Raw genomic sequence first — 11,805 nt, forward strand, 5'->3', positions numbered from 1 at the left:
GCAAATTACTACAGGTTGAGCTGGGCTTTCTGGTGTGTCCAGCCCTGGCTCCTCCTAGCTCTGGGTGAGAGAGGGTGGAGAGAAAAACAGGGCTGACTGAGAGGCCGCCTGTCCTGTGTTCAAGGAAGTCCAGAGGAACTGCTTTGACCTTTGCACCTGGGAAGATTCTTTTTTTTTTTTTGAACAGGTAGTTGGCAGGATTCCAACCTTGTGGGAAGATTCTTAATCCCAAGGAACCTCCAGAGGTTTAGCACAGCTGCTTGGGTATGAAAGCCTGAAATCCCAGCACTGTGGGAGGCCGAGGCGGGAAGACCTCAAGCAAACCTGAGCCCAGTTGGGGCCATTTAGCAAGACTGTGTCTCGGAAAAAAAACCAGAAAGGGGTTGGGGATGGAGCTCAGTGTGAAGGCTCTGGTTTAAATCCCCAGCACCCCTCTCCTGGAAGGTTGTGGCCAGCAGACAGGGGGAGCTTTTAGGCAGCAGGAAACCCTGGGCAGGGCAGCCAGAGTGGGGGCCAGAGATGGGACCACACCCGGGGAGCCATAAAGTGGCCCCAATCCACCCAGGGAGGGTCTGAATTCCTGAGCCCCAATGTCGTTCAGCAGCTCATTCGCCACTTCCAGGAATGTGGCTGGGAGGGTGGGGTTGGTCTACCTATGATCCCCGAGCTTATCTGCTGAAAGTGGGACCCGGAGATCAGTGCTCCTGGGATAGGCGGGGCTCCAGCCACCTGCAAGGGTGGGGCGGGTGGAGAGCTGGAAGAGACTGGAGCTGCTGGGAAAGAGGTGCAGCCTTGGGGTGCAGGCCTGGCAGGGCCTGGTGTTTGTCTCAGGTGCCAAATTTCAGCTATCAGGATTAATAATTAATGCAATATTTGGGGCTGGGGATTTAGCTCAGCGGCATAAGCGCCTGCCTTGCAAGCAGGCAGTTGTGAGTTCGATCCCTGGTACCGATAAAAACGAAACACACACACACACACACACACACACACACAAGACAAAAAAATTAATGCAGTATTTTAAAAATAACACAAATAGGGCTGGGGATATGGCTCAGTGGCAGAGTTCTTGCTTTGCATGTACAAGGTCCTGGGTTCAATCCCAGTGCCCCCCCCCCCACAAAAAATCTTTGGGCCTGGTGGCTGCATCTGTAACTGTGATCACAGTGCTGAAGGAAGCTGAGGGAACAAGATCACAAGTTCGTGTCCTGTCTGAGTGATTTAACAAGATCTTATTTCAAAATGAAACACAGACTAGGCATAGGGGTTCATACCTGAAATTCTAGCATTCAGAAGGCTGAGGCAGGAGAATTCCTGCAAATTTGAGTCAGCTATATAGAGTTCAAAGCCAGCCTGAGCTACATAATTGTCTCAAAAACTAAACTAAGGGGCTAGGGATATAGCTCAGGGGCATAAGTGCCTGGCTGGCAGGCTTGAGGTCCTGAGTTTGATTCCCAGCATCAAAATAAACAAACAAACAAACAAACAAACAAACTAAACTAAACTAGAGGTTTGGCTCAGTGGCATAAACACCTGCTTGGCAGGATCAAGGTTGTAACTTTGATCTCCAGTACCAAAAAACCAAAACAAACAAAAAACTAAACCAAGCAGGCTGGGGGTACAGCTCAGCAGCATAAGTGCCTGCCAAGCATAAGGTCTTCAGTTCAATTCCACACCAAACAAGCAAATAATAAATAATTAAGTAGAAGAGCTGTGGATGTTTGCTCAGTGGTGATGTACCCCTGGGTTCAATCCTTAGTACAGAAAAACAAAACAACAACAAAAAACTCATCATAAACAAGGTATCAAGATTTTTTTTTTGTCTTTTTCATTTTTATCGGTACCGGGGATTGAACTCATGACCACACACTTGCAAGGCAGGTGCTTATGCCACTGAGCTAAATCCCCAGCCCCAGGTATCAAGATTTTAAATAAAGACAGGATGGAGTCCTACACTTGTATATATCATCTTGCATATACACTTGTATATATCATCTTTCTTTCTCTTTTCCCAGGTCCCAGGTTCCAATAATACTTTATTTAATCTGGTGCCAGGAATGGAGCCGAGAGCTTGGCTGCCTGGTCTTTAACCAAGAATGCCCTGGGTCACTGCCTTACACCTCCATCTCCACTAATTAAGTTAAAACTGTAAGAACAGGCAGTCAGGGGCTGCGGGTTCAGCTCAGCGGCCTTAGCACCTGACTGGCAAGTGCGAGTTCCATCCCCAGTACCCAAAAGAAAAGAGAACAGGCAGTCGGCCCCTGCCTCCTACTTTGGCAACTTACAAAAATAATGTAAAAAAAATAATCATGGGGCTGGGGATTTAGCTCAGTGGCATAAGCGCCTGCCTTGGCAAGCAGGCAGTCGTGAGGTTGATCCCTGGTACCGATAAAAAAAAAAAAAAAAATCATGATGCAGCCAGCATGGGGGCTATGCTTGTAATTCCAGAATTTGAGAGGCTGTCACAGGTGGATCGTGATGCGTTTAAAGCCAGCTTCAGGTACACAGTGAGCTCGAGGCCAGCCTGTGTGAACCTGTCTCAAAAAACCTCCAAGACCACCGCCACCGTGCATAACAAAAAGAGGCCAGATGTGGAGGTGTTTCCCTGTAATCCCATCACTGGGAAGACTGAAGCAGGAGGACTGCTGTGAGTTGGGGCTCAGCCGGGTCTATACAGCGAGACCTTATCTCTCTCTCTCTCTCTCTCTCTCTCTCTCACACACACACACACACACACACCAACAAAACAAAAAGAAATAAAAAGGTTAAAAAAAGATACAGTCAAGGGACTGGGGATTTAGCTCAGGGGCATAAGTGCCTGCCTGGAAAATGTGAGGTCATGAGTTTGATCTGTGGTACCAAAAAAAAAAAAAAAAAGAGAGAGAGGGAGAATGAGAGAGAGGGAGAGAGAGCCCAGCATGGTGGCTCACTGTAATCCCAACCCTCTGAGAGGCTGAGGCAGGAGGATCACAAATTCGAGTCCAGCCTGGGCGAGTTAGCGATTTTCAACATAAAAAACTCTAAAAAGGGCTGGGAATGCAGCTCAGTGAAAAGATTTTGAAAAAAAAATGAAAAAGGGAGAAGATAATAAAATAACAACAACAACAAAAAAGCAAAGCAACCCCCAAAATCCAATATAACCATTGACGGAACCAAATACTCTTGGCGCTGGTTCCCAAGCCCCGCCCCAGACCTAGCCCCGCCCCCAGACCTTGCCCCGCCCCTATCCGAACGCGCTGAAGGCCTTGGCCTCCGCGCCCCATGCGTCACTTCCGGGGCGGTGCCAAGAGCGAGGCACACTTCCGCCCGCAGGGAAGAGGCGGCGGCTGTATCAGCGGCGCAGGAGGCTGGGCCCGGACGCCCGGGGATCGACGGACTCTAGGGCGGGCGGACGGGAGCCATGGAGCGCGGCCCCGGGGCCGGGGGGCGCGGGCTGGGGAGGTGAGTGCGGGGCAGGGGCGGAAGGGACGTCCTGTGTGCGGGCCTTGGCGGTTTGGGGAGCTTGGCTAGGCCGCGCGGCTGGGGCAGTCGGATCGGACGCTCCTGAGACCTTCGTACTCCCGGGCGGTTGCGGTCCTGTCCGGAGATCCCGGACCTGGGATGGGGACCGCAGGCCAGCATTGCGGACCCGGGTTGAAACCCTGTCCGCCGTCCACCCAGCTTTCTGCATGGAGCAATCCCCCGCTTACTAGGGGCCGCGGACCCGCCGTGGATAGTGCCCAGCCGGGCGCGGACTCCGCTTCTGCTGCGGATCCTGCCCCGGCCTTTTAACCGGAGTCTCCGTCTCGTGCCTCCACGGCCAGCGTCAGGCGTCTTGCTGCCGGCGGGACCCCCGAGAGGCCTTCCCGCCCCAGCTGTCCTCCTGGTGTAGTTAGGATTCTGTCCGCAGCTCCTCATTTTTGGTTTCCACTCCGCAGCTGGGCTCATGGCCCTGCCTCTCTCTGCGACCCTTCTTTCTGCTACACACAGTGCTAGCCCGGCGCCTGCAGTTCCTGGAACTCGCTGCCACCTGGCCACTTTTCTCGGTACCTTCCTGCAAGCAGATTGACTGGCTGGGTGAGGTGCCATGGGCGGCAGTCCTAAGTAGGTCGTTTCGAATGTATTCGGCTGCTTCTTGGGCCTTTTAATACCAAGGCCCACCGGGAGTTGGCTGAGGGCTGCGGAGTTGTGAGCTTGTGGTTGCAGTGTTTGAGTTCTGGGTACCAACGTGGGTGCGCAGTAGAAAGAGCTGCCCTGGTGTGTGCTTTCCATTTGGACCTGTCAGTGACAGGTGGCAGGTCCCAGGGAGGATGCCCTGGCGGACCCCAATCGCTCTTCCCCTTTTGTCACACCCCTTACCCATCCTCTCGGCCGAGGGTCGTGCAGAAGCACAAACCTACTGGACCTGCTCACATGGGGTTGTAGTTGAGGGGTGGAGATTCCATTAAGCACATAAACCCCTTTAAAGGCCCAAGGGTAAGGGGCAGTGAGGTCTGACTGGGGATAGGATGGGAAAGTAGGACCAGCCAGGTAGCTGGGGAGGTTCTCAGCAGAACACTGAGGCAGTCAGAATCAGGAAGGAGCAGTGCTAGGCCAAGAGCCTGTTTGAACCTGGCTGTAGGCCTGGAAGGCTGTGGCAAGGGAGGGAATCTTCTGGGAATAGTGGGAGGCGATGGGGACACCCTGTGTGGGAGGCAGCGGGACCATCAGATTAGCACTGTGGAAGCTGTCTGCTGAGTATGGTAGCTTGGAGGGAACTGATGCTTGCTGAGGAGTGAAAATCCCAAGGGAGGAGGAGACTGTTGCTGCAGGGCAGAGAAAGGTGACAGAGGCAGGGACCAGGTTGTGGCAAACAGGTAGAGCCAGCAGCAGGTCTGGACATGGATTGGATTGGACCTGGAGGGTGGCAGGGGGGCATCATGGATGACACCTGTGTTTCTAGCTGTGACCATGGGGCTTTGTCCAAGATTGTCATTTTCCAGGGAGTCAGGAACCTCTTTATCACCCTCATGGGTGGTCTGCTGGGCCTTCTGTCCAGACCACAGAGTCCTCCTAGCCCCAGCCAGCCAGCCTTACCTACAGGGCCCAGATGCCTTTGGGAGTATTTTGTTTTGAGTTTATATGTGTCTGTGTTTGTTTATTTTTGAGACAGGATGTCACTATGTAGTTCAGTGTGGCCTTGAGTTCACTATGTAGCCTAGGCTGACCATAAACTCAAAGTGATCCTCCTGCCTCAGCCTCCTGAGCGCAGGGATTACAGGTGTGCACCAGGACACCTGGCTCCTTTGTGAGTAGCTTGAAGCTGACTTTTCTCAACTGTGACACTGGAGATTCGGGGCCAGGTCATTCCCTGTTGGACCCATTTGTGAAGAAGCAACCCTGTGCTCATACTCCGTGTCCTCAATTGTAACTGTCACAAATGGTTGCCAGACATTGCCAAGTCCCCGAGGGGGCAGGACCAGATCTGTTTGAGAACCAAAAAGTTCTGCACATGAGATCTGCAACCCACATGGGAGTTTGCGCCTCCTTGGCCCCATCCTTAGCCCTGCTCGGGCTTTCCCAGTGCCCCTCCCTGCGTGCTCCTGGGTCTGGGGGACGGGGCTGTGTCTCTCTCCAGCCCTGAGCCTCACATTTGAGGTCTGGAGGGTGCACATTTGCAGACCTGTAGTTCTGGGGCCCTCTGTCCTGCAGCAGGTCCTTCAGTGCTGTGTCTGTGAGCCTGGGTGTTCTCTGCTCCAGTTCAGAGTGGCACTCACACTCGTGGATGGGGACACTGAGGCCCAGGAGGCTCACGGAGGCCCCAGGCTGCAGCATTGAAGCAGCAGGTCTGAGCTGCTGGTTTGACCGCGGCCCTCACTCTGCCTGCCCCAAGCACCGGGAAGAGCCATTGTCCAGGCTCACTGGGGCCTTCCCAGGCCAAGATGTATCCTGCCTTTGTTTCAGGAGCCTTTGTTTGCTGTATTTCCGCTGTGGGCAGCTCTGTCTCCTGCTGCCCTGTGAGCATGTGGCGCCATGCTGCAGGAGAGGGCAGGCCTGGGTGCCTGAGTCCCTTCAGTCCGTATCTTGTGCCCCTTCCTAGAGGTGGCCAATGCAACCCTGAAAGATTGTGCAGAGATGGGTCTGGGCAGCAGTGTGGACAGAGCCCTGGGGGGGGACAGGGTCTCCCTGGGCGCAAGGCAGGGGCAATGTGCTGGCAAGGCTGGGGCTGGCCAGGGCTCTGATGGCTCTGCTCTGTGCAGTGACCAGTGGCTGAGGGCAAGCCTGGGGGTGGGAGCTACGGAGGGGCCTTGTGTCTAGGGTAGGTCTGGCCTTCGAGGTCAAGGGTGTGGCCGTCTGGGCGGGAGAGGACGAGATGGGGCTGTGGGTGTAGGTGGGACTTGGACTCATGCCTCCCCACCTGGCACAGTGGGTGGGACCTGGGCTGGGCCTCAGCTTCCTGGAAGGAACGTGCCCTGGGTCCCCACAGGGTTTCCCGAGGCACACCATGGAGACCCGTGACGGCAAGGCTCCTGGGGGCTCGGCTCGGACTGCGATGGGGCTGGGCCACAGCCTCCTAACAGGGCTGTTGTCGAGGGTGGCGGCCGAGTGTCCGAGGCCCGGCCCAGTGCCCGCCCGCCATGAACGGCCTGTCGGTGAGTGAACTCTGCTGCCTCTTCTGCTGCCCGCCGTGCCCTGGCCGCATCGCTGCCAAGCTCGCCTTCCTGCCGCCTGAGCCCACCTATTCGCTGTTGCCTGAGCCGGAGCCGGCGCCTGGCGGGGCCGGGGCCGCCCCATCAGGGACCCTGCGGGCCTCTGTGGGTACCCCGGGGCGCTGGAAGATCCACCTGACGGAGCGCGCTGACTTCCAGTACGGTCAGCGGGAGCTGGACACCATCGAGGTCTTCCTGACCAAGAGCGCCCGCGGCAACCGCATCTCCTGCATGTACTTGCGCTGTGTGCCTGAGGCCAGGTGAGCGTCAGGGTGGGGGCTAGGGGGCGCCTGGCACCCTGCTCTCTGGCTCTCCTTCCCACTGGGCCCTTGTGGGACCGGCGGTGGTGCTGTGGGTCCTGTGCTGGGGTGGAAAGGCCAAGTGGCCAGCAGGGGTGAGGCACCTGACCTCGCCCTCGCTTGGTCTGATTGATCAGGTAAGAGCAGGCCTGTGCCCTGCTGCCAAGAGGTGCCTGGTCCCCTCCCATTTGCAGCCTCCGTGACACCCTGTCTCACTCAGGAGCACAGAGGTCAGGGGAGGGGACACCTCAGATCACCCCACCTGCCTGTTCCCCAGGGCTGCCTACCACGCCCAGCCTGAAGTGGGTGGCGTTCCCTCTGCCAGACAGGGTCTGATCCTTGAGAGCAGGCTGTCACCTTCTGGCCAGGTTCCAGGTACTACAGGAAGCCGACCATGGGGAGGGCCGGCCCAGGCCTTGTCCTTGGGCTGACTTCAGGCGGGGCCTAGTCCTGCTGCAGGCCTCGGGTGGCCACAGGCCGCCAGGGACAGACAGCATTAGCCTCATTCAGTTGCTGGGGTCAGGTAGAGCCCCTGTCTCACAGCAGAAGTGTCCCCTCTGGGTGGAAGGGACCCTGGTCGCCTGTCCCCCAGTACACCCCGCCCCCCACTGGCTGTGTGGCCTCGTGCGAGTGGGCGGGCGGGTGAGGCAGTGGGAGCCTCTGGCTGCCAGGAGGGACTGTGCTGAGTCCTCTGCCCTGGACAGCTCCTGGGCCAGGCCTGTGCTCCCGTCCCCTGACCTGTGCCCCCAGGTACACGGTTCTCTTCTCCCACGGCAACGCCGTGGACCTCGGCCAGATGAGCAGCTTCTATATTGGCCTGGGCTCCCGCCTCAGCTGCAACATCTTCTCCTACGACTACTCGGGCTACGGTGTCAGCTCCGGCCGGCCCTCCGAGAAGAACCTCTATGCTGACATCGATGCCGCCTGGCAGGCCCTGCGCACCAGGTGAGGCCACCTGAGGGGTAGGCACAGCTGCAGGGGTCCCGAGGCAGGCGGCCGAGCTTCGCTGGGGAGGGAAGAAGCTGACACCAGATCCCAAGCGGGGTCAGGTGCGGGCAGCAGGGGCTGGGTGTGTGGATGCCCACTTCCTTGTGGCCGAAGTAGAGTCAGGGGTCTTCAGACCAGGCTGGGGTCAGGGCAGCTGGTTCTGGGTTCTCAGGACTCGGGCTGTCCACAAGGGAAAGAGGGAGCTTCTGGGGGGTGCAGGGTGGGGCTGGGCCACTGAATCCAGGTCCTAGGAGCGTGGCTATGGAATGGCCTCACCCTGGGGCAGCACACGGGTGGGGCCTTCAGCTGGGCCAGAGGGTTCCATCCTGTGGGTGGCCAGCTGTGACACAGACCCTTAGCCATGGGGTCCCCTGGTCCAGTCCCTGCCCTCCTGGCCACCAGGTCTTAGGCAGTACCTCTGCTTACCTTCCTGTGGGTCCATGTGGTACACTTGCTGTGTGCCCTGACCAGCATCTGCCAAGGGCAGCCCAGCCCGGCCTCCTGGGGCTGGGATCTCTTGGTGCCTGTGCAGGGCTTTCTGTGTCAGCCCCGCTCCCATGGAAGGTCTGGCCTGCCCTGCGGGCCAGGTACAGCCCGGGAAGCCAGTTGCCCTGGGTAGACACGGTGCCGGTCGCCATGGTGAAGCGCCGTGCAGGCTCCCTGAGGCCTGGCTGCCTAGTCGCCTGGCACTGTCCTGGTCCTGGGGACCTGTGTGAGCACCCTTCCTGCTCTGCTGCAGGGAGAGGGCCTCAGCATGCACAGTGCTGCCTGTCCCACTACCTGGGGCACAAGTAGACCTGCACCCTGGTGTGGGGTGCGGGCCCTGAGCGCTGTCCCTCTGTCTCGCTGCCAGAACTGTTTTCCTGGGACCTGGGCCTGAGCCTGCAGCTGGGAGAGGCAGTGGGAGATGGGGAAGCTTGGGCCTGAGTCCTGGTGAAAGCCTGGGGAAGGCTGTGGTGCATCCAGGTGGCAGTTGGGAACTCCTGCTTAAAGCTGGGTGACAGGGCAAAGTGGTGGCCATGGAGCTGGGGTGTAGGCCAAGTACCAAGAACCAGTGCAGGGACCTCCCAGGCAACAGTGAAGGGAGCCTCCCCAGATGTCCATCTCCTGTCCACCACGGGTTCAGGACCCAGGATCAGTTTCTGGGTGAGAGGAGAGTGGTGGGACCCTGCAAGGGCAGGGTTGGGGGGGCATCGGGCCAGCACAGTGCTGGATTTGGGAACTTGGCCGGCAGGCTGCACGTGGGAACCTGGCCAGAGGCTTAGAATCCTCAGGGTGGCATCCACCTCCACCTCCCACAGCCCTGCCTCTGTTCTCGAGGGTGTCCCACCATGCCCCAGTTGGGCACGGGAGAGGCACAAGGGTCCCAGCCTGGGTGGAATCTTCCAGTGACAGCTGCCTAAATTGCCCCAGGACTTGAAGGTGTGTGGGGAGGAGGGAAGAGTGGACCTGAGGCCTGTTCTGGTGTGGTGCGTGTGCGTGTGCGTGTGCTTGTGTGTGTGTGTGCACCTGTGTGTTTACTTGGCGTCTTGGAGGAGCCATCGAGTTACCGGAGGGCAGAGCTGGTGCCTCGGCTGATCCTGCCCCACTGCTGTCTGTGCCCCCAGGTATGGCATCAGCCCCGACAGCATCATCCTGTACGGGCAGAGCATCGGCACGGTGCCCACAGTGGACCTGGCCTCGCGGTACGAGTGCGCCGCCGTGGTGCTGCACTCGCCGCTCACCTCGGGCATGCGGGTCGCCTTTCCTGACACCAAGAAGACCTACTGCTTTGATGCATTCCCCAAGTGAGCGGGGCCTCCCTGTGGGTGGGGGGGCAGGCGGGGTGTCCTTAGCCAGGGGCTGTGGCTTAACCTGCCCACCCCCCCAGCATCGAGAAGGTGTCCAAGATCACGTCGCCGGTGCTCATCATCCACGGCACGGAGGATGAGGTGATTGACTTCTCACACGGGCTGGCACTGTATGAGCGCTGCCCCAAGGCCGTGGAGCCGCTGTGGGTAGAGGGCGCCGGGCACAACGACATTGAGCTCCACAGCGAATACCTGGAACGGCTGCGCCGCTTCATCTCCCAGGAGCTGCCCAGCCAGCGCGCCTAACGGTGCCCAGGGACTCACCCTGTGCCGGGCCTCAGCAATAAGGTGGCCGCTCGAGGACTCGCCCCTCCGCGGCCCAGGGGGCTGCATGTGGACCCCTGGGCCATCTAGGACCCCGCCCTGGCCCAGGGGCCACGGACAATGTACAGGTGATGGAGTTACACTCTTCCTTTTGGAAGCAAAGAGAGGTGAAAAATTAAAAAGATTTAAGATTTTAGGGTTCCTCTCCCCTTCTGTGGTTCTTGCAGGTCCAGTGAGCACCAGGAGTGGTGGGTCGGCAGCCCCAAAGAGCTGGAGGCAGGGGAATGAGAGAAGGGGTGGAAGGGCAGCATTCTGGGGAGACTGGCAAATTAGACCTCTGGGGCACAGCCCCGGGTGGGGAGCCTCTCTCGGGGTCCCTTTCTGCCCACCCTTGCCTGGCCCTCCTATGGGCGCTATTACAGAGGGGACTAGAGAATCCATCCTGTACCAGGAGCACCAGGCTCTACGGACCGAACTGGACCAAGACTTTGGGTCAGGCAGATGCCTCTGCAAGCCAGCTGGAGGGGAGCCGGCAGGTGGATGAGGTCCCCCGGGCTGGGTCTGGGGAGGACTTCTGTCTAAGACCCAGTTCTGTCCTTGTCCCATTCAAGGACTCAAGGCCTTTGAGCTGCGGCATCCGGGCCTCCCCAGGCCACAGTACCTAGAGAGCTCTGTGACCTCCGTGGCAGGAGCTCTTGAGCAGGACAGGCCCTGTCCTCCTGCCTAGGCCACAGCAGGGTTAGGTTCCCAGCGGCCTCTACCAAGGCGTGGTTGGTCCTCTTTAAGGGAGGGTGGGGCTTCAGTCGGGGCGGGGGAAGCGAGGGGGCGTGGCTACCGCGGGTCTGCGGAGCACGTGGGGCCGGGCGGAAGTGACGTCTGCGAGCCCGGAAGTGGAGGCGGCCGGTGGTCCGTGGAGGCGGCGGTGGGTCGGCGGTGAGTGGTGACGGCTCAGACTCAGCCAGGTACCCGCCCAGGCCGGCCCCCGGCTGCTTCCGTGACTTCCTCGTCGGCGCGTATCACGGTCCTGTCGCTGCACTCGTCCTTCCGTCCGTGTCCCGTTGTGTCTGCTCGGGAAAGCGTCCGCGCGCGGTGGAGGCGCCAGCTGCGAGTCCGGGGTCACTTGTGAGGCCAGGAGCTTGTGGAAGGCAGCCGTGGTGAATTAGGGAGCGTCCATGTCCCCTCTCTCGCCAGCTCCACTGTCTTTGCACAGACTGCAGCGTCCTCCGTCCCGTGTTTGTGCTATGGCCCCAGCGCGGCTGCCCTTTGCTGATGCGTCTGCTCTGTCTAGGTTGCCGGCTGCAGTGTTTCTACCCCGACTCCCCACCCCCATCTTGTCCCCCTGCTGGGTGGCCCTGTGACCCCTACTGCAGCGCTGGTCACCTAGAATGTTGTCTCTGCCACCATTAAAACCTGCTCTGCCTTTGGGCGGGGACTGGGCTGCTTTCGGTGCTGCGACGTCAACAGTTTACATTAGACGGGGGTTTCAGGTACACACGTAAAAAACATTGAAGGAGTCAGGAGTATTTGGGCGTAATCTTAAAGTGTTCCTACCTAGCCAGATGTTGGCACAAACCTGTAATTCCAGCAGTTCAGGACGCCGAGGCAAGAGAACGGAAAGTTTGAGCGCAGCCTGGCAGCTTAGTGACTTGGCCCGACCCTGACTCGAAATACATTTTAGGAGGAGGCTGCGGATGTAGCTCAGTGCAGAAATCTGGGATTCAGTCCCCACTGCAGAGGCTG

At 58.7% G+C, this 11,805-nt stretch overlaps 1 protein-coding gene across 2 annotated transcripts; it reads left to right on the plus strand.

Moving 5' to 3' along the window:
• Nucleotides 1-3,262: 3,262 nt before the first annotated feature.
• Nucleotides 3,263-11,490, plus strand: Abhd17a (abhydrolase domain containing 17A, depalmitoylase). Of its 2 annotated transcripts, XM_013145175.3 has the most exons (6): nucleotides 3,263-3,438; nucleotides 6,443-6,608; nucleotides 6,825-6,925; nucleotides 7,715-7,909; nucleotides 9,559-9,738; nucleotides 9,822-11,490. In XM_013145175.3, exons 2-6 carry the CDS (start codon nucleotides 6,594-6,596, stop codon nucleotides 10,045-10,047), a joined length of 717 nt encoding a protein of 238 aa, XP_013000629.1. In that variant the 5' UTR covers nucleotides 3,263-3,438; nucleotides 6,443-6,593; the 3' UTR covers nucleotides 10,048-11,490. The 2 variants fall into 2 exon arrangements, with proteins under 2 accessions (XP_013000629.1, XP_003460888.1); XM_003460840.5 differs by having other exon boundaries at nucleotides 6,443-6,925.
• Nucleotides 11,491-11,805: the final 315 nt, after the last annotated feature.

This window comes from Cavia porcellus, unplaced genomic scaffold, assembly GCF_034190915.1.
Source record: "Cavia porcellus strain 051 isolate PalLab524CR breed Dunkin Hartley unplaced genomic scaffold, mCavPor4.1 scaffold_17, whole genome shotgun sequence".
In the NCBI taxonomy this organism is placed as follows: Eukaryota; Metazoa; Chordata; class Mammalia; order Rodentia; family Caviidae; genus Cavia; species Cavia porcellus.

Bases quoted from the DNA above. Each gene is read 5' to 3' on its own strand.
- Abhd17a (XM_003460840.5), top strand. From the start codon at position 6,594: ATGAACGGCCTGTCGGTGAGTGAACTCTGCTGCCTCTTCTGCTGCCCG. The intron at 6,926-7,714 runs GTGAGCGTCAGG...CTGTGCCCCCAG, and splicing joins CGCTGTGTGCCTGAGGCCAG to GTACACGGTTCTCTTCTCCC. The intron at 7,910-9,558 runs GTGAGGCCACCT...CTGTGCCCCCAG, and splicing joins TGGCAGGCCCTGCGCACCAG to GTATGGCATCAGCCCCGACA.